Source organism: Fukomys damarensis, unplaced genomic scaffold (genome assembly GCF_012274545.1).
Source record: "Fukomys damarensis isolate Sample0158 unplaced genomic scaffold, DMR_v1.0_HiC HiC_scaffold_25, whole genome shotgun sequence".
Classification (NCBI taxonomy): Eukaryota; Metazoa; Chordata; class Mammalia; order Rodentia; family Bathyergidae; genus Fukomys; species Fukomys damarensis.
In genome coordinates this window covers 18,554,005-18,575,895 of record NW_022900937.1, presented here as the reverse complement: position 1 = coordinate 18,575,895, position 21,891 = coordinate 18,554,005, and the positions used below count along the sequence as shown (strand labels likewise).

Sequence of the window (21,891 nt, the reverse complement as noted above, 5' to 3'; positions counted from 1 at the left end):
GTGGCACAGAAATGGCGAGAAGGGAGGGCTTCCAAATTCAAAGGTGGATTTAGAAGGCTGGTTTGCTGTGCCAGGATACATTCTACTACTGCAGTCATCTTTAGATTAAAAAATAGCTTTCACTTTTTGAAAGTTGACCTGGCAGGGGTCCTACATTTATTATTTCACAACCACTATCTAACATAAATATTTTCATCCCTATTTCATGTCACACAGCCAGGAAGTAGCAAAACTGGAATTCAAATCCAGGTGTTACCAGTGCACCATGGGACAGTGGGATCTATGTCTGCTCCCACCTCAGTGGGCACCAAATGGTCAGTCAGGGTGAGATTCAGTCATCCCCGGGTGATGTGAAATCTGCAGTTAAATTTATGAAAAAGTAGGAGTGCACGTCTGTTGTTGGCTGTTAATGGTACTTCCTTTGAGGAACTTCCCTTTCCATATCGTACCACGCAAGAGTCATTGAACGGGATTCCACCCTCACCTCCAAAGTGAGTCCCGGACTACCAGTGCCATGCCTTGGCCTCTACATTTGGTTCCGATTAGGCCACAGCGGTCAATGATATGTTAGGAAGCATTGCTGGAACCTTCTGAAAGGAGCTTTACACTCTTCTGAGAATGCTTCCCGGTGAGATGCTCTCTCTTCCTACTGCTTCGACAAACTCCAGGAGCTACTGGCAGATAACTTGCAACCCTGAGGGCAGCCAGCCTTAGAATGGAGTCAAGGTTCTGCACAGACACAGGGTCCTTCCTGGGTGGCATCACTAAGCTACTGGATTAAGACTTAGTTGAAGTCAGAACAATCTTTGAACTTTCAGATAGCTGAGATAATAATTTCGTTCTTTTCTTCTTTTAAGCACTGGGCATTGAACACTGAACACTCCCCCCTCCGTTTTTTTTTTTTTTTCTTTGAGTCAGGGTCTTGTTAAGTTGCTAAGTTAGCCAGGCTGGGCTTGAACTCACAGTCCCCCTGCTTCAGCCTCCTAGGGTCCTGGCACCACAGGCCTGCACCACTAGGCCTGGCTTCTTATCTTTAAAGCCATTTTAGTCTGTTTTCTGTTACTTGAAGTTTAAACATTTCAAAGGGATAAAAATGGCTGGGACAACTGGCTCCCTACGGTTCGTGAGGAATGTTTTAAGCCAGCACATGCTCTGATCACTCTTTACACTGGTTAGTTTCCTTCTGCAACCAGTAGTGAAGTTTCCATTCATTTCTTTACATTAAGATCATTAGAAATAGTTCCTCCTTAAGAGTGCAAAAATACACTGAGAGAATGAAGAAAAAATGAAAATGCTCCAGCAAGTCATAAACTACTTTCCACACCTACTTAAAGTTTAAGGGCTGCTTTAATACTCCATGTTTAATTGTTAATTGAGAATTTAAAAATCAAAAATGCCAAGTTTGCCTTCGATGAGATGGAAAATTATGCTGCTGTAGAAGGTAACATAATGTAAAACAGCCAACATTACCAAGGCACACAAATGTTTTTGGTATGTAAAATTGCTTTGTAAAATATTTGCTCCATCTGCTGAAAGCGGCAAAGACAATTTTCTCTTGATAGCTAATGGCCCATTTCAGCTGTGTGGCAAGTGATTCGCTGCGGTGGCGGCTCTCATTAAACAGAATGGTGAAAATGCGGTATATAATTCCATACTTACGTAGCATTATCCACTCGCTGCTTCTTGAGTTTGCCCCTCATTATCTAGGCCTTCACCTTGCACCAACACGCAGGCCTTGCTGTTGATTTGACTTGAGAAGCATTTTGTCCAACCGAGGCACATATGTTGTGCCTCCATACCAAAGCTCAGCACAACTGCTTTGCCCCCAACCACACACACTGGAAAGGTTCATTCCCTTTCAACTTTCTGGCACTTACACTGCTGTTTCTTTTTTCCCCTCACCCTAGGAGGCCATGGTTTTCTTTCTAGGCTCACCCTGTCCCGCTGCATGCTGGGGCTTCAATAGATAAAGATTAAGCACTTCTTAAAATTCTTAATTGAACTTCGCCTGTGCGCGCACACACACAATGGCAGGAAAATATTTTCCCCCAGGGCAAAACTGCCACCATAAAATCCTGACAAGCACTGTCTTTGGTTCATGGTGTATCTGTGATCTCTTTCTTTAAAGGAGTTGTTTACACTACAGCAGAAGTACTTCAGCATCTGCTAAAGGAACAATTAGAAATAAATACAGTAATCTGGAGTGGTTTAAAAAGAGAAGAATATGCTTATGGTTGGGGAATGGTATTAAAAAGTAGTTACAGCAGCAAGTGGCTGGTGTTTTAGAAATATTTTTAAAATTGGAAAACGGTTGTCAAGAAATTTATATTGAAATATGTAAGTGACATCAAGTAAATATGTATGACTGTTTTAAATATTGTGCAATATTTTAAAGTAGAAACCAGGCAGTTTTTAATCATTCATAAGTGGAAGCAGCCCTAATTATTATCACTCGTAATAGGTTTCTACCTTTTCAGTTAGAGAAATATTTCTGGTTGAGAAAACTGCATATGCCAATGAAAGCTCTTTAATTGAAAATTAAAACAAAAGAAAACACATGTGCCTTTTGGACTTGTTTTTTTTCATTCAAGTAGTGCAGGAGAAGAGTGAGTGTATGGAATGAAATAAGAAACTATCAGGAAATTTTATATTTTTATTTTATACAAAAGGAATGGGCGAGCAGCTGTGTTTCTTAACCACAGCAAGGAGCTGGACCGTCTTTGGATTTACACACACACACACACACACACACACACACACACACACACAGATGCATGTACTTTAAGCAGATGTAGCAGCATTATGTATTTATTATTTTCTTTCTACAGACCATGCCAGGATAATGAATCGGTAAATTCAAAGTGGGGATTTTTTGCTGGATGTAGGATTTTTGCTGGACCTGGCACTGTTACAGAAAGTCCGAGCCTTCTCAAGGGCATCCCTGGCTCACCCAGGGGCACCGAGGACAGACGACTGGAAGCAAATGGCGCAGTCGCTGTCAGAGGAGAGTAAAGCTCATTCTGAATCTGTTCCAAATACTCATGCCTGCTCTGCGGTTTTCAGCAGAGCACACATTTCCAAAAGAACTCCAACGGGGACTTCCTGGATGTGAAAACACTCACCAATTCTCGTTCCTCTCATCTTTTGCTTTATTCCTTCCTTCCACGCTGTTAGTGCAAAAAACTAGCAGTTAAATTCAATTGATTCAAAATATTCTGGATCCATATGGCCGCCAGCCCTGGAGCTGGAGCGGCGATAGCGCCTCACTGCTGTTTTCAAGCATTTGCCTCTCCTCCAGTCCCCAGATGGTGGGAGTAACATTTAAACCTCCTTTTCTCTGCCTTGTACAATAGACCTTGGCACCATTTCAACTGTTTACTCCGGTAATTAACAGCTCTGATACCACAACAATTACAACTCCTCCACTCTCACCACAATGATGCTATGAATTAGTGAGAGCTAATGGCTGGAAGGTAGAGTGTTTCCAGACTGTGAGATCTGTGCATTTTTAGAATAAAATAAAAGGTACAAACAGCACGCTTGCAGTAGACAATGATTACCTAGTAATTAGTTTACACAAAGCTTCCTATTTAATGGCAAAACGCTGTAATTAACGTGTGACAGAAAATCAAAGGGTACTTTGTAAGCATATGAAAAATTAACACTGCAGGCCCATAGCTTTATGTACTGATTAGAAGCATATTAAATCAATAGGACACACAAACCAACAGCTTGTAGAGCTGATTATTATAGGTCCTCAGAAGGGGTACCCTGGCTTTCATTTAACTCGGGGAGGCAATTTTCCTTCTCCTGTCATCTTCCTCAGGCACAGAGAAGCACCTCAAACTCAAACCCTGGCAGCTTCATGAAAATAACCATTGAACTGCAAGAAAACGTTCTAAGTCATTGTCAGAGATAAGGAAAAATATGTAAATGATTAAGACTTTCCAGTGATTGTGGTGACGTGCTGCTATGCTAATTAGAAAATATACCAGCTGGAACCAGAAAATGAAGCAAACAGTCTCAATCTTTTGGTCAGAATAATCTCTACTTTATCGAGCCTCTTTATTGAACATGTAGAAAGTTCAAATATGTGGCACTGTTTTCTGTTTTTCAATGATAAGAAACCAGGATGCTGTCAAGGATATTCTTTTAAAGGAATTATCTGGGAAAATTTTAGGATAGGAATAATTGAATCAAAATTTGGACTCTTTACCAGCCACAGTCATACCTCACGATAATTGATGTTCATCGCAAACAATACTCTTAAAGCCTGTGAACTCCTAAATGACCTTCAAAGTCACCAAAGAGTCAATAGTATTGCCTTGATCAGTGTGGCTTATATTTTGTTATAATATAATTTTATGGTAATTAATAATAAAAGGTTGCATTTCTTGAACTCTTGTGCTCTAAATACATTGCTAACCAATTCACAGGATTATCTCCTTTAATTCTCATCACTTTCCCAAAAGATAAATACCAATGTTATTCATATTTACAGAGGAGGAAATGAAGACTTGGAGAGCTGGAGTAACTTCCCTATGGCTTTCCCTGTAGTAAGCTTGAGAATCTGACCTGGGTGTGCCTGGGCTATGGAATCTCACCTTCCAGGTTGCTTGCCTTGTGGGAAAGGGAGGAAATGTAAAAGCAGCAGCTGTCTTTCAGGGGCATTTGTGTTTCCCACAAGTCTCTGTGGAAAGTAGAAGACCTGTCACAATAGTAGAACATGATACAGGTCACAAAGACAAGGATCTGAAGGGGAATAACTCTTTTGGACTTTTGGATCAGAGGATCCTTTCTGAATAAATGCACCTAACTGTAGCAAAAGCACTGGGCTAGGAGGAGTCGGCTGTAGACCTAAAGCTTGATTAGTTACATGAACTTAGGCAGGTCACTTAACTTCCATAATATCAGCATTGCCACCTTTAGACAGGTGTTACTTTCCTTATCAAATTTGTATGGAAGTAAATGAATAGAAATTTCAGGGTTTTCCTGAGTCTGAATGAGTCCATTCATGTAATATGATCAATACACTGCCTGGCACCCAGTAGACTTTCTACAATTATTATTTTTAAATACAAGAAAATCTCCAGATTTTAATAGTATATCGATAGCTCTGTAGAATACTTAATCTCATCCAGCTGGGGATGCTGGCCCTCTGGGAGACTGAGGCAGGGTTATCACAAGTGTGACTCCAGCCTGGACAACTTAGCAATTTAGCAAGATCCTGTCTGAAAATTAAAAAAAAGGCTGGGGATGTAGCTCACTGTGAAGATCCCAGGTTCAATCCCCATACTGGGGAAGAAAAACCAATTACTTAATTACACACTTTAAACACAGACCAATATTCTGGCAACAACTAGATACAGGAAGATAACCTAGGGCGTAGCTCAGTGGCTCCACTGCCTACCTTGCAAACGCAAGGTTGCAAGTTCAATTCCCCAGTACAAAAAAAAAAAAAATAAAAAAAAAAAAAAAAAAAAAAGATACGAAGTCAGGAGTTTAGGATATGAAAACAAGTATAGATCAAAGAAATGATTGTTTATATGTAGTTTAATGCAAGAAAAATGATACTTTAGATTAGTCTTAACACCAAAATGTTAGGTTTTTATATAAAATACAAAAAATAAGGAAATGAATATCCCTTGCAAATAATCAAATAATAGCAACCATTAGATAAATTTTTATATCTAAAATAAAAAGCTTATAATATTTAATGCTAGTAAGTTTGTGGTATAGCTGGTATGCATATTCTCTAGTTGCTTTGGGAATTGGCTCTTACTTCCCCAAAAAAAAAAAAAAAAAAAAAAAAAAGATACGAAGTCAGGAGTTTAGGATATGAAAACAAGTATAGATCAAAGAAATGATTGTTTATATGTAGTTTAATGCAAGAAAAATGATACTTTAGATTAGTCTTAACACCAAAATGTTAGGTTTTTATATAAAATACAAAAAATAAGGAAATGAATATCCCTTGCAAATAATCAAATAATAGCAACCATTAGATAAATTTTTATATCTAAAATAAAAAGCTTTTAATATTTAATGCTAGTAAGTTTGTGGTATAGCTGGTATGCATATTCTCTAGTTGCTTTGGAAATTGGCTCTTAGAAATACAGTACACGTGGGCTGGGGATTTAGCTCAGTGGTGCCTCTGCCTGTCTTATGAATGCAAGGTCCTGAGTTCTATCCCTGGTACCAGAAAAAAAAAAAGAAAAAGAAAGAAATACAGTTACATGCAACAAGAGCCATGAAGCGTTCTACTTGTGGGTCCTTCTCCTCATAAACCAAAATTTAAAACAAATCTTTTCGCCCTCCACCCTCCAATAGAAACAACCTATATTTCTAGCTGAGTAAATGTTTAATATATTAAAGTTATTCAATGTGTGGGAATATTATACAGCCATTGATTGTGATGACTATGTGCAAACGTGGAAAATACTTAAAATGGGATGTTTAATTAGATACATACTGTTGTTGTAGTTATGAGAGGTAGTGCACATTTAAAAACTGATATGCAAAAATGAGGACTGGGGAAAGCCATTGTGCACATATTTGGTTAAATGTTTCTTTGATTTTGTTATATTATCTTTTAACTTTTCTGAAGAGCATGTGGTTACAAGATCCTTGGGCTCCCTTAATAAATACCTACTAAATTCCACCCAGGGCATCCAGCTCATGCATCCTACGGTGGCTCACATGACCCAGTCGCAAGGCTATTCTGAGTGGGGGGGGTCTTCAAAATGGAGATGGAAAGTTCTGAGGCACAGAACGATGGGTGATTCTCTTTTGTTACAGTGCATTTTGTTTGTCTTAATTCTATAAGGAGACAAAACAACAGCTGTAATTTATTCCACCTTTTCTAGGTTTGGGTGCCTCTAATAGGCCCCCCGTTTGGTGATCTACAAACTGATAAGAAATGTCTAACAAAGTGAAGCAAAATATTGTATAAGTAAAGATAAAACTGCTCTTGCAAAAGGCACTATTTAATAGTAGCATTTAAGAACACATTCAATTTTCCTTTCTTTCTTTAAGGGGCAAAATAGTGACACCAAGACCTCCACGTCCCACACTCTTCTGGGTAACCGAAGCCCCACGAAGTGCAACACAGAGAAACCTGGAAGTAAATGGCGTAGCTCTTTCCGCTGTGAAGCTATTCCACAAAGAGCTTCTGCAGAGCGGCGCCACCAGGCAGCTCAGTGCCACAAAGCCAATGTCCTAGGAATTGAGAGAGGGGAGATTTACCCTTTAAAAGAAAAAAGGAAAGGAAGCTACGCGGAGTGCTAGTACAATAACGTTCCTGTCTAGGGAGACTGTGCTGAGGGAGGCTGCTCCCCGCAGGTGTGCCTTCCTGTGTTCAAGCCTTTAAATGAAAACAGATGCCCCCAACTGGAAAGTGGGGTATTTGGAGTGGGTGAAAGTGTATGGATTTACCCAACCTTAAGCGCTGAGCACTTAAGTGATTGAGCTCACAGGGGCGGGCCTGTTTCAGTGGTCAGGGAGTAAGTTTTGTTAGCTGATAGGAGGAAAAGAGTAGACTTGGTGCCAAGCCACCAGCAAGAGCTGCGTGCTTTCATTGTGGCTATCATGCAACATTCTGCTTTTCCAAAATCGCTTACGTGTCTATACTGATCTTCTGAATGTAACTATGGCTCTTCAGCATTTCTGACTATGAATATTTCAACTCCCAACTGCAACCAGCAGAATAAGTCTGGCTTCAAAGTAGGAGAGCGGGAGGAAGGGAGGTAGGAAGGGAGAGAGAGAGAGAGAGAGAGAGAGGAATTCTATAATACATATACCTGAGTCTACAAAGAACCCTGTCTACCTCTAAAACAATAGCTCATAAGATACAAGAGAATCTCAAAACAGCTCCAACTCCCGTAAACAGCACTGTTTTTAATCTGTTGCCTACAACATACCAATGAGAAAAATCATGGTATCATGTCATAAACTGCTATGCAAATGATGCTATTTGTAAGTATTAACATAATTTAGTGCTTACAGTCATATTCTCATTTCTAATAATTCTCCCAAAATGGAGTCTTTCTCTGGACTCTTAGCCTGCAGGATAGTGTTTCATCAAGAAGCTGAAATTTTTAATAACCTGCCAGCATATGTTTTGTATGTGCCAGGCTAGGCTTGATGACACAGCATCTTCATTATCAAAAGAAACAGGTCTACAAACTGTAATAGGACATTAAAACATGTCTGTGCTCATAAAGTAATGCTTTGATGTCTACATGCGCACCATTACAATGATCTTCTGGAACAAAGAAGAATATTAATCCTAAATTCCCAATGACTGCACTCAGTGGAGAGTGCAGTTCACCTCTGCACTAAATACGATTTCACTTCGGAGGCAAAAGCAGTGCCAGTAGTTTCTTACAAAAAGAAAAACATGCTGCTTCTCAGAACAGCTTTATTTTTATTCTCAATTTTGACTTCTCACCACATCATGGCTAAGTGTATGCCTCAGATTGTAGAAACATGTCTCAATAATTATTTTTTCTTGTTAAAAATGATTTAGATAGATGATTAATTATTTATGAGTTTCACATTTAATAACATTAACATGCCAAATATATTTGATGACAATTTAGATGGGATAGCTTAAAATAATTGAAATTAAATAATATACACCGAGGCGTCTACAGTAAATATAATTCAGCTGAATGTCAGTCTTGTAAGTATTTTTTAAACTTAAAGTCAAATATTTCAAATTTACCATAGTCTAGTGGTGGGAGAATGTTTCAAAAATTATTGGTTGACATACCGAAGCCAGCAAATACTTTACATACTAATATTTCAGTTTTTTAGGTACGGAAGTCATACTTTTTCATAGTTTAATCTTAACAGTTTTGCTTTAAAAAGAAAATTCCATGCAGTATGCTATAAAATCCAGTTCAAATAGAACATAAGAGAAACCTCTCTGGGCCTCAAAATTAAATACATTTGCCTTGTTTGTTTGTTCATTTTTTTTTTTCTAGAAGAGTAATTCACTCTTGTATCCTTTAAATAATATGTAGGAAGCTGGCCATGACGGGTACTGCATTTAGTCCATTCACTGTCGGAGGAGGAGAAAAGCCCAGAATAGATCATGGGGAGAGCTGTCACATTTGTCAAAGGGAACTTCTCTCTCCTGACTGTTCTCTAGATTTATTCATCATTTCGCTTTCCCAAGAATAACGTGGTTCCCTCTTGTGTGCCCCTCCCCGCCTATCACTTGTGTCTTGATTCATACACTTCTGTAGTGGGATGCTCAAAGCAGATGCAAATCCCTCTGCACAGCCCACCCCTACGTGTGTCGGTAGGGAAGGAACTAGCTAAGGGAATTTGTGTCTCAATTTTTCTAATCAGCTATGCTTCAACCAGTAGGTCAGCTAAAACAGAGATGTGGGATTGAAAGAAGCCTACATCTCCTGATGCAAAAATGGAACCAGTATATCATAGATATTAAGGCATAAAAAATGAATTATTAAGTAAATTTGGAACAGATGCAAGGTTGTACAGTTCATCTCACAAGCATGCATGGGCTTACGTCTTAAGATCTCTTACCTACTGTTCAGCTTTTGCTGGGAAATTTTCTGCTGGGTGTGTACTATTTTCTTAGCATCTCACGGGGAACAGCGGTTATATAAATTTCCTTGGATTATCTTTAAAAAAACATGGAACTGCTGACAGAATGCTAGGATACGTTAGCTTTTCCAGGTGACAACTGTTTGCTAATAGAATTTCTATCTTGTAATAAAATACAACCAGCTTAACAACAACACTTGTTAGAAGCACGTGATCAAGACCTGCTTAGGACACATGATGAGATTTATAATGCTATCTAAAAATGATTTTTAAAAAATCACTTCCTGATGATCATAATTGATTTGAAGATGTGAATGAAGACTTGTAAGGGTCAAGAAAGGACATTTACCATAAGCTAATGAGTCCCATTCATTTTATGTATAAGGTCTGAGGCCCAAGAAAGCCAGGGCTGTTGCTAACAGGGCTGAGTGGTCTTCTAACTGAGCCTTTTGCCACATCTCCTAACCGTGCGCAGACACTGGTTTAAATCACCATTGAACACTCACATGTGCCCACTTCTTTCTCCAGTCTTCACAGCCGTATCTGTTGCTCTCCTTTAGCACCCACTTGTAGCACTGCAGGTGTGAAGAAATGTCACAAAATGCAGTCCCATTTCCTCCAAACTCCAAGTCCATTTTAAAGAGCCAGCGCTGGATTTGCAGGTGATCCGTCACAACCTGGCTCAGTCGTTCTAACATCTGTGGGGTAAAGACACAGCAGCTTACTGGAGTGCGCTCCCTTGCCACCTTAGTGTCTCAGGTGTGGTACTTCTTCACCTCACAGAGCCTCTGTGCTTGGTTCTCTTCTACTTCTGAAGGCAGATTAGAGAAGTTTTAAGTGATGTATATTTGACGTGAGGAAACCAGTAACTAATTAGGCCAAAGATAGGTTTAAAAGTGCAATCTTATTTATCAGAAATTCCAGAAGTATCATTTTGCTAGCTTTGAAGACAAAAAAAAGAATCCTTAAATATCTGTAATTGAATCCTGGCATTGTTTCTGTCTTTCTCAGTGAGTTACTGATTCCTCAAATGCTTTTTTATAGTTTCAAGACTAGAAAGAGTTTAAATATTATAATCTATAAAGCATTTAATTCTCCCCTCATTAATGCGCATGAAATACCTTTGTGTGACTGGTCAGTTGGCCAGTTTACTACATGCTTGCTATAAACAAGTGTATTACACGGCAAGGCACATAAAAGGCATAAAACACTCATGGAGGCAACCTTCCTGGAATATACACACCCGTCTTACACCTTATTTGAAACATTCCCTAAAGAATGCTTTACAGTGGGCGCCAAGGCATGGAAGTTTAAGGACTAGGATAGAACTCTAAGCTTTAACATCAAAATGACGACAGTGATGATGATGATGATGATGATGATGATGATGATGATGATGATGATGATGATAGCCGTAATGCTATAGTTAGTATTACCGAATTCTCAGCCCCAGGCCTTCCACTCATAGAAGTTCTTTACAGGAATTTCCTCATTTAATATAGTAGCCTATGGGGCAGGCACTGTTGTTAGCCTGCCTGGATGTACATATTAAATGCAACTAACTTCAAAACTTGCCCGTGACCATAAAGCATTGAGTGACAGAGCAGGGTCCCTCCCAGGTTGCTCTGACTCCAAACCCTTTCCGCAGAGCTCCCTATCCCAGCCTGCAAAGAGCTGGGTGAGAAGGTGAAGTGAGCAAGAAGCCAGAGGAAGAACAAGAGAAGCAACTTGTCTTATAGTCAGTAAGCCATTTGGGGTACATTTAAATCAGACAAATACAGCGAGAGACTGTAGCAAGAGAATATAGTGAGATGACTAGGTAAAGCCTTGGATCGAAGCCATTAGATCACAAAATAGCTTTTTTGGTCTTGTCTTCTCATCAGACTTTCTAGTCTGTATTCCCCAGAAAGCAACAAAACATTATTCTCTTCTCCTCTGATGACTTCTCTTGGCCCACCAAATACATTTTCAATTTTTTTTTAAAAAGCCAAAGACTGTGAAAATATTCAAGATTTATAGTTCTGTAGAAATTTGGGGCTATAAAATTAAACTAACTTTAACTATGTTCCCTTACATCGTTATGCCCAGCCAGTGTTTCCGGGATGCCACATGACATGGCAGTGTGGAGGAGATACCAGAATGGCCACACTTGGGGTCCCCAGAAACCTCATGCCACTTGGAGCATTCATTTAGGATGAAAATAAAATTGTGCTCCTTCCCTGATTATCAGGTGGTGTCTACAGATAATTTGGGTGTTTGAAAGACAAGTCTGCACATCACATGAATGCAGCCAAGGAAGGCTTTTTAATGTGTCTTCCCAAGCCGTACCCCTTCTCTGTCTAATACATTGGGAAGATAGATCCTACAAGCATAGGTTGATGTATGTATTGTGATCACACTTTGCAGAAGTAGAGTGGTCTTTGGCCTGCTAACTAACATCAGATAAACTTCTTTCGCCACCCTCAGGAAAGGTGTTCTGGCACAACCTTTTAATTGTATATTTGGATACACTGTATACTGGAGGTTGTAACTACTAACAGAATTATCATCTGCTTCTTCCAAATCCTATTATTTGTTGCTTCTATGAATCCTATAAATAGGTGTCTGTTGATGGATCCCCTACAGTAATGAAACGATCGATAGTATTGTAAAGAGTGTGTCACTGGAAAGAATTATGTGCTATCTTTAAGTGAAAATTGAACAGTGCTTTAAAATAGCATTGCCATTTTTGATTATTTAACCAAAGCCGTCAATATTTCACAGGGAACATATGTCAGAAAGGGGACTTGAGCAGCTACTTTATAGGTCAAAACACGAAGTGCTCACTGGGCTCATGCTGGAAAAATAAGTTAATCATAAACCAGATGACTTTATGCTATTCCCAAACATCATTTTCTGTTTGAGTATCTGTTCAAAATATGTAATATTTTTATTTGTGATTCATTTTATACTGGTAAAGAGCAGAAAGATGACTATTGGAAAAATCCAGCTAATACTCAGAAATCCTTATTAACCTAAGTTAAGATAATCGCGGCTTTCTTTTACCAGCTTTAAGTTTATGATACACATTGGTAAAAAGTCAGTGTTGCTGATTCATCACCATCTTCAGATTCAAAATACTGCTGCTCAGTTTGGATAGGATAGGCACTTAGGGTTAGGGTTAGGAAAGATCTCCGTGGAATACTTCAGTTCTTGGTGACCTCAAATGTACATTTTTCAAATAAGTAGAGTAGAACTCAGTTCCACTTGGCTTATTGTCACACAGATTGCACATACCAGTGGTTAAATAACATTCCTCAAATCTGATGTGTCTCAGATGAGGTTTTTAGCTTTACCTTTGAATACTAGCACTAGATGGAGGTTTAACTCATTAAATGTGTCTACATCTTCAACTGCAATTAACACATCGAGTTCTAAAATATTTCAGAGCAAAGATTGCCTGAGTTGTTATCAGTGCAGATGAAACCAAGACTCAATATAAATATAGCACATAGATTTTAAAGTCTTGAAGGTTGTTTAATGTAACATGCATGTGTGAAATTCTGTCACTTAAAAGTATATTCACTTATATTAATTCTACCAGAGAAAACTTCTACAGGGAAGCAGAGTCAAGCTTTGCCATCTTCAAATCCCAGTGGAGATTAATGACAGTGGTGTGACACACGCTCAGGGGGAACCTCACTGCCCCACTCTACTAAAACTGCTTGTCTCTTTCCTGGACTGTGCTTCCTTCATGAGTCCCTGTCTTGTCAAGAACACTTCAGCAAGATTGAAACGTTAGGGCAATTTGATAAGCTCATAGTCATCTTCAAACTGGTCTCTGCAAAGTATGATTTCTTGAAAGGCTTGATTTGGGGGCTAAATGGGTACCACAGGCGGGCAGTGAGAGAAGGGGATTCCTAATACTGTGCCCCATAAATGCTCAGTGTGTATGGTTCTTTAATTTCTCGAGAAGTGGGCAGGGGGTATAATTTGTGACTGGCTCAGAGTAACGGTCAAGAGAGGCACTAAAACAGAGGTTAGGAAATGCTAACAGCCATTTGTCTTTTAATTTTCTTTATTATAGAAACAGATGGCAGTTAAATGAGAGAACACCTGCCAGAGCTAACTCAAAGAGAAAACATTTCTAGTGACTAAGTATTTCTCCAAATATTTCAGGCCCTAACTATCTGCTGGAAGAATGCAGAACCACAGACTTGGTCCAAGGCAAAACCAGAAGCAGTATTATTCCTGGAGCTATTTTACTTCCCCTTTCTGGATTCTTGACCATCCTCCCTTCCCTTCCTCCCTCCTTCCTGAGAAGCCAAACTATGTTTTACAGAGCCAAGGGTGTCTGTAGCCCTCTGCATTTTGACCTGGCAGAGGGGCTAACTCTCTGGAGCTTTCCAAACTTGCTTCTTTTAGCCAAAATTTACTCATGTTTCTCAGGGTCCCACTAGCTGGCTGATGTGACGATTAACTGATCTCTGTTAAGACATTAAAAATTGATGGCAGATTAGTCCAAATGAAGAGTCAATTCAACAGGATCTTCTATGTCTTAATCCAAATGAGTAAATATTTTGGAAATTCCAGCAATTTTTGCAAGACCAAATAGGGAACCTCAAAGCATGAAGGCCTAATGTGAATCAACACAATATTCACATACTCCTTTTTTTTTTTTTTTTTTTGGGTACTGGAAACTGAACTCAGGACCTTGCTCTTGCAAGGCAGGTGGCAGCACCACTGAGCTAAATCCCTGCCCAATATTCACATGCTCTTCATTGGGTAGGCCTGCTCCCGATCACCTGAAGGTCAAGAGGATTTAAATGTTTGAACAGAGCCTGGCATGCCCACCCCACATACCTGTTGATAACTATAGATGTCATATATTCCAGGAGGGGTTGGCACGCTGGCACTGTCGAAAACCTGTTTACTTCCAGACTTGGCACTATAAAGTTGCACCAGTTCAGGCTCCGAGCCCAGGATGGGTACATTTAACAAATCAGCCACAGCCAAATCATCTCTGTGAAGGAGTCCACCCACGATGTAGGCCTCCCTGCCTTGGATGAGATTTTTTATTCTTTTGATTGCCTTGGGACTGTACAGCAGGTGAGTGGCCAGGCACATCTGATGGGTCTGGGGGAAGAGCACATTATACTTGTTAAAAGGTGTGCTTTTTCTAGTCCATGCACCTGATTTATAATGTTGCACATAATAAATACATTATTAATAGCAGACTGGGTTATGACCTATCCTGTTGTTTAGCAGTTTAAATTGATAAAAGCTGTTGGGGTGAGGTTCCATAATCGCTCACATCTTTAGTGTGTTGGAAATAGGCTCACTGGGAATAGAACTAATTACTACACATCTGTATTTATTTGATCCATGTGGAATTATCCTTCTGTCAGAAGGAAAAGAGGCTGGCAGCCTTTGGATAATAGTGATTCATCTCTGCAACACTTCTGGCATGGTTTAACACTAAAGCGTCTGGAAAATCAATACCAAAAAATGAAGAAAAAAGCCTCATAGTATTCTTCACTGTATGGACTCATAATCGGGCAACTCTTGAAGTGCTTCATCAGGAAAAAAGGCACTTGGCCTGACCTTCTCTTTCCAGATTCTACCACAAAATCAGCTTCACTTTTGCAGCGATTATCAATTGTTCTAGCCAACAGTTCTGGGAAGGATTCACAAAGGAAAAATACTTGAAAATGTCAGCAAAACTCAAATTCCTTTTCCAGTGACAACTCTTTTTATGTTTTTTGGATTAGTTAGACCCATCTTAGCAATGCATGTGCTTGTCTCCTTCAGTTAAGTAAGTTAACTCTCCCCATGTCTAATGAAGCAAACGACTGCTGGATTGGATGGTCAGCACAGAACAAAATAATACAACCAGGGTTCTGCTTTCAGGAAGTGGGGAAACCAATACAAACAGTTAACATGTAACTAAAGCAAGACTGATAAGGCCATAGGGAGCTGAAGAGTGCTTCAGAGGTATGGAAGAGGGAGACAGAGGCCATATGCTAGAGCTGAAAAGACAAGTTATTCATTCTCTTTAAGCCCCAATTTTCTCATCTATAAAAAGAATGTAGTAGCTGTATCGTAGGGATGTTGTGAGGGTTAAATGGGATAATGCACATAAAGCACTTATAATACTGTCTGGGATATAATAAGGGCCTAATTGAATGTTAGCTTGTAGAATTATCATGACAGAGGTTAGAGGTGAGGTAAATTCTGAAGTATGGGGAAGATTTTACCAGGTGAAGTTGGGCATGGGAGAGACATTACCCAAGAATGCAATACTAGAACCAAGATTTTGCTTACTTCCTCCAGAGAAGAAAGCATTACATGGAAAAGTGCTAGGGCTTTGGAGTCCAGCAGACCTGGCTTTGAAATATATCTGTCACTTGTAAGCTACATGACCTGGGCCAAATGAGATTCCACAAGCCCATTTCTTCATATGTTAAGTGAGAGTCAAAATATCCATGTCTGGGGTTGCTTTAAAGGCTAAAATAAGATAAAAAATATAAATCACCTAGTATATTACCTGACATTGTGTCAGTGGTCAATCAATGGTAGTAATTATCTTTACAAGGAAAGCCCTCTTTAAGAAATAAAGCCATTGCAATGTCATGCAAATAATATAACGTAAAGGTACCAGACTTTTAGGGGAATCCAAGAGGTTTCATAGACTAGTACCTACTTCTAATATTAGTAAAAAATTATCTACTCTTCTTGGCATAAAAATGTGGAGAAATGCTACGTGACTATTTTCAGGAATATGCAAGGCACCAGTGTGCAGACTGCTGAGCAGTATAACTTGTAAATGTGACAGAAAGAGAACTGGACTGGGAAGACTTCCCTGGATCTCAGTTCTGCTTGAATGTGTAATTTTCTGGGTGATATAGGACATTCAGATCCCGCTATTCAAGTGAGGGGGTGTACTAGAGGGCTCTGGGGTCCTTTCAGCTCTTACACAACTCCCCCTGGTAAAACAAGAGCTCTTCCATACTTATTGATTACTGATGCAGGGTTCCGTTTGGTGGTGATGGAAAGTTCTGGAAATGGATAGTTACATAACAATATGGATGTACTTAATGTCACTAAACTGTATGCTTAAAAATGGTTAAGATAGCAAATTTTATGCTATATATATATTTTACCAAAATAGAAGTGGCAAAAAATAGAACTTCTCTGAGAAGATTTATATGATTTGATTTACCTATTAAGCCCTTCCTCCAGAGTAGGAGTTTTATTCTAAGCTCCTTAAATCTATGCAGTATGCATTTTCTACCCTAGTTAAAATTCATTTTTAAAAGGTACTCTGAGAGCACAGTTCTAAGAAACTCAGTGTTTGGGATCCATTTCCCATCTAGCTGGTCACTGCTTTTCCTCCTTGTTTATTTCATTGCTTTCCTTCTCCTACAAATTATTTTAATGAGGAAATACAGAAAAAAAATCTGTCCAGGGAAACTGCTGATTTGAGTTACTCTGTCCATGGTGGGCTTTCCGGGGCATCTAGAAGAGTCCATCCTCTCCAGGTAATCTAACAAGGTCAAAGCCTTAGTCAGTCACATGTTCTCTCAGCCCACGGAACTCGGTCTCCATCAGCAGTCCCTGTTTTAGAGACAAGGACATTGAGGGTCAACTGATTTTCCCAAAGTCACACAGCTAGTGAACAGCAGAGACAGCATCCCAATCCACTTAGCCCGATTGATGTGCCCTTGTGCCGCAATGGCCCTGTCTTGTAGAGTGAGCGGTGAAGGTCTGGTGCTGGTGGGTTTATGAGCTGTGGCGAGGGGACAGCAGACGCAGCAAGAGAAACTCATGCTACAGTTTGGACCACATTTTCAGCCGGGATAGATTTCTGTCTCCTCTATCTAGGTGCTTATTTCTTTTGGGCAGTATTTCCCCCAACTCCATATTACAGTTATCTATGGGCATGCCTTATTCTTCAGGCACATAGTACCATAGCATTGTGTTAAATGTATTTAATGAGGATTTAAACGTGAGTGAGTGACAGCAGAGGACACATTACGGAACACAGGTCTTGTGTGATCATGTAGAGAAAATCAGTATCATCACATCCAGGCAGCAGGTTAACACTGATGACAAAAACCTAAAATGTTCTTCATTGCCTTGTGTTATGGCTACATTTAATTTGTTGCCATATATTTTTTTGACCTGAGACAAACAGTAGTTCTTTAGAATGTCTTCAGAATTTCCAAATTATCCCAAAATAGACATGGTGACTTTGATAAGAGCACGTTTTACCATTACCAATTCAAGCATTGTATAGTAACTTGGGGAGATGTACAAACAGATTTTTGGCATGCTTTTAAAAATCCCCTCAAAGCCATCCATTTGAATGGAAATCAGCACTGATACAATCTCTCAAACCCATTAAAAAGAAATAAAACAATATCTAAATATGAGCAGAAACTGTGAAAGGGAGAGTTTAATTTTTGTATTTTAAAAAGTTGATTGCTTATGAGTGATTAATTACTCAGATAATTTGAATTTAAGCTATGAGAAGTAGTAAGTATGGAAAACCTTGCCTCTTTGTCTTTGCTCTCCAAGGAGCAAACCTTCACACTGGCTGCACCTTGTGTGCAGGAGAGAGCTGCCTCTCTCTTGCTTGAAAGTCCATGAGTACAGTGCAAGGGTGAATATCTCAAGGAGTAGGAGTGTAGGATTGGAGAGGACTTTGGAATTATCTCATCCATCTCCTCATTTTATAGATGAAGCACAGAAGACCAGAGAGGAAAAGGGGCCTGCCCAAGGCCACGTGGCCATCCAGGAGCAAAGCAGTCAACTCCAGTCCATTACAGTGTTCTGGAGTAGCCAGAATTTTGTTTGTACTTTGGCCCTACTGAGAACCTTGGACTAGAAGATGAATCTTAGTTTCTACAGACATAAAAGAGAGTGATCATTTGTCTTTCATTGTTCTGATGATCAAGTGAGAAATACATGTTAAAAATTTGATAAATTTACTCTCTCTCTCTCACAAATCCCTTTTCTACTCCATGCCTCTTATGGGCATTTTAGAAAAAAAAAACAAAACTCCATATTGGCAGCTAGCAGGCATTGGTTAACTTGAGTCTCTGGTCAAGAAAGTCAGGAATTTAACTAAACACTAAATGATAGATCTTTTCCTTCTTTGCTTCCTAATGTCTGCAACGACTATACCATTAAGGACAGGGTACAGCTAGGAAGTACCAAAAACTAAAAAATAAAAATAAGTGAAAGTCTTTCCTAAGACCATGAGTGGCAGTGATTTGTCCCCTGGTCCTTTCTCTTACCGCGCCTCCCGTGCCTTCCTCTTCCACAAACAAGGCTGCCAATGAAACAGAACTGAGCAAGAGAGCTTTGGGAGGGAGGATATTGAGGTGTCCACTATAACTTTTCATCTTGATAGCAGAGACAGCTCACTGATACACCAGCAAGACAGAAATGCTTATTGGTCTTTCTAAGCTTTGGCAGAACTTTCTCAGGTTCCATCCTCTCCCTTTTTGGTTTGTCAAATCGTGCATTTAGAGGTGCATCTAAGTGTTAACAGGTGCTAACTGAGCACACAGATACTTCCTATGTAAGCATGCAGCCAGTTTCTCTGGTAATATGTAGACAGCTGGCTGGTGTACCTCGATAAGAAGCAGAGGGAGCTATCTTTATAAGCAAATTCAATCTTTAATTATACAAAAAAGTCTCCTCAAGATTGGATAGTCCACGAGGTATTAACATGTTTGTTTAATGAGGAAAGTTTAAATTCCTACTAAAATGTGGAGCAATTCATTTCAAGCCATCTGTTGTTCAGCCTTTGCCTAGAACACTGCCATTGTGGTTCCACGAATTTTCCAAAGGCTGTTGACTAGGGATGGGAGTCCATTCAAAATTCATTTCATTCATTAAAAGGGAATATTGGTACCTTGCTTATTCTGAACCATGTGACATGGTAAGTCAGGCCATCTTCCCCTGAAGAAAAAAAATTGTAGAGAAACAAGGAATACCTATGTGGAAGTCAGAAAATAGGGGTCCTGGTCTAGATTCTGTCCCTAAGTAGCTTTGTGATCAGCCTTTCTGTGCCTTGGTGTCCTCCACACCAAATTAAGAAGAAGGGATGGTAGATGTTATAAATTCACCTACTTGATGGTACTATCTCAAAACTGCAATTAGGCTTCACTTACAGAGAGACTGGGCAGGGGTAGCTAAACTAAGTCTGAAAGTTAAACTGGGGTATTTATTTCCTACAGTCAAACTAGTAGTCTAATCAGTAAAGCTGTTAAACTTGCAATAATATTTCACTGATGTGTACCAGAGCGTTGCAAGTTATAAAATTTCCAATTTAATTTTACTGCATCCCTGAAGCCGTAGTAATTAGAAGACAGACTCACAGTGAAGATGTTTACAGCTTCAGGGGTGATAATTTTGAACCTATGCTGCAGGTCACTTCTGTCCTCAAGGTTCCCCGATTTGACAGCTGCATGTAGACTCAGGATTTTATTATAATACAGCATTAACTCGTCATTCATATGATGGGAGCAGATGTAGATGATGTTTACATTGTCATCTAAAACACAACAGGCACAATGTTAATTACTGGTATAAAGGTAAATGGCACTATGAACTCTGGCACCCAATGGATGTTGTGCAGTTTAAAATAAAGAGTATATCCAAAAGCCACATTGAAGTTAATGTAGCTTGGTTTTGCACACATCTTAGCAATCTAACCAGCTTTTTTTCACCTCCGCATTTCTCTGATGACAAGATAAACCAACAACAAAATACGCGCAGTGATTCCTTCAGAAAGAGGGTTGTGAGGTGATATGAAACTGTACTTTCAAATAATACACGGGGATTTAGTCACACAACTCCCATTAACATCAATGGGAATTTATCCCATTAACTTCAACAAATTATAAAACAAAGCTATTAACTTTAGAAAGCTGATGAAATTGCAATTTCTTATTCTGCTTGGACGTGACAGGGCCAATTCAAGGAATGTCCTGTCCAAATAAATGGTCTGATTATGATGGTAGCAATCATTATTTCAGGAAACCAATGTTTTTCCTGCTCCATCCCAAAGAGGAGTATATTACTTAAATAGCATAGCTAGTGATTCTTGGTCTAAAGGAAACACAGCCTTAAGTTCACTATTCCCTTTCTTAAGATATGCTTCTTCTCATGCATATAGAAAGAAATCCTAATTAAATATCCCATCCAAATGGAATAGTGAGATAAGATTCAATCCATGCTGCCGAATATTTTAGAGAGTATGGATGTGCAATCAGCAGCCAATGGAATTATTCACTCATAAAATAGCCAACTGATATAAATACAAACAGGCAAAACACTAGGCTAAACATGAAGGAAATCCAGTAAGTAGAGTGACCAAGATGCCACCCTTGAGGAGCAACCATTTCACAGGCACAGAATGTAAAATAGAGTGGAGAGAATCGGTACGAGGAAGCCCGCAAACAGGTACTTCGGGAGTTTCAGGAGGAAGGCTGAACATGTTTCTGGCATGGTTTCGAATGTCTTCTCAGAGGCTCAAGCAGAGGCGGGCTTTTGGAAGGGGATAGGAGTCTGAGGGCCCTGACCTCCTCCACGGATTGGTCCAGTGATGACTTTGTATCTGAATGTCCTGCTAGGAGGTGGGCCTGGATGGAGGAGTAGGTCACGGCAGAGTAAGCTGGAAGGGGATATTCTTGTGCCTGCCCCTTCCTCTCTCTCTGCTTCCTGGCTGCTGTGAGGTGGGCCTTTTTCCCACCACACCCTTCTGCAATGATGTTTCTGCCTCGGAGCCAGGTGACTGACACTTCTGAAACCACGAGCCCAAATGATCCTTTTTTTTTCCTTTAAGTTGTGTTTGTCAGGTGTTTGGTCTCAGCACCAGAAAAGTGACTAACATAGTTTCCTTGGGCAAAGTGGGCTAAGAGGGGATTGTAAGACTCCTCTGTTGCAGTTTGGAAGTGTACATGGAGCACAGACTTAATTCTAGTTCCGTTGCCTTGGGCCCTGGGCATATTACATACTATTTAACTTGTTAAAATCTGTCTCCTTCATTTGTAAAAATGGGAAATCACCCGGGGTATGGAGTTTAGAGAGTATTACAATGAAAGAACACATGTGAAGCACCTGTGCAATACCTGTTCAACAAATAGCCCAGGTACCTGAATATTCTCCACCCTGACCAGCCGAGCCGGCAGCGACTCCCAGCCTGTGTACCACTCCTGTGCTCCTTGTGATCAGAGTTAACACAATGGAGCACTGTCCCCCGTTGTTCCATGCTGTTTTTTCAAACCTACTAATCTCTGTAAGATACTCAGATTCAAAGTT

General features: G+C 39.7%; 1 protein-coding gene and 1 long non-coding RNA gene across 9 annotated transcripts in view; one reads left to right on the top strand and one right to left on the bottom strand.

The window, feature by feature from the left end:
• Iqch (IQ motif containing H) overlaps positions 1 to 21,891 on the bottom strand; it is a 192,513-nt gene that overhangs the window by 57,650 nt on the left and 112,972 nt on the right. For 7 of the 8 annotated variants that reach the window (XM_010643289.2, XM_010643293.2, XM_010643292.2 and 4 more), the window contains 3 exons: positions 19,947 to 20,122; positions 14,419 to 14,691; positions 10,083 to 10,274 (listed from right to left, as the gene is read on the bottom strand). In XM_010643289.2, coding sequence (XP_010641591.1) covers positions 10,083 to 10,274; positions 14,419 to 14,691; positions 19,947 to 20,122 — 641 coding nt within the window. Of the gene's footprint in view, positions 1 to 6,906; positions 7,219 to 10,082; positions 10,275 to 14,418; positions 14,692 to 19,946; positions 20,123 to 21,891 lie in introns of those variants that run through there. The other variant, XM_010643296.3, reaches the window with a different exon arrangement.
• Positions 1 to 21,891, top strand: part of LOC104875608 — a 111,801-nt gene that overhangs the window by 76,412 nt on the left and 13,498 nt on the right. The gene's annotated exons all lie outside the window — the stretch shown is intronic.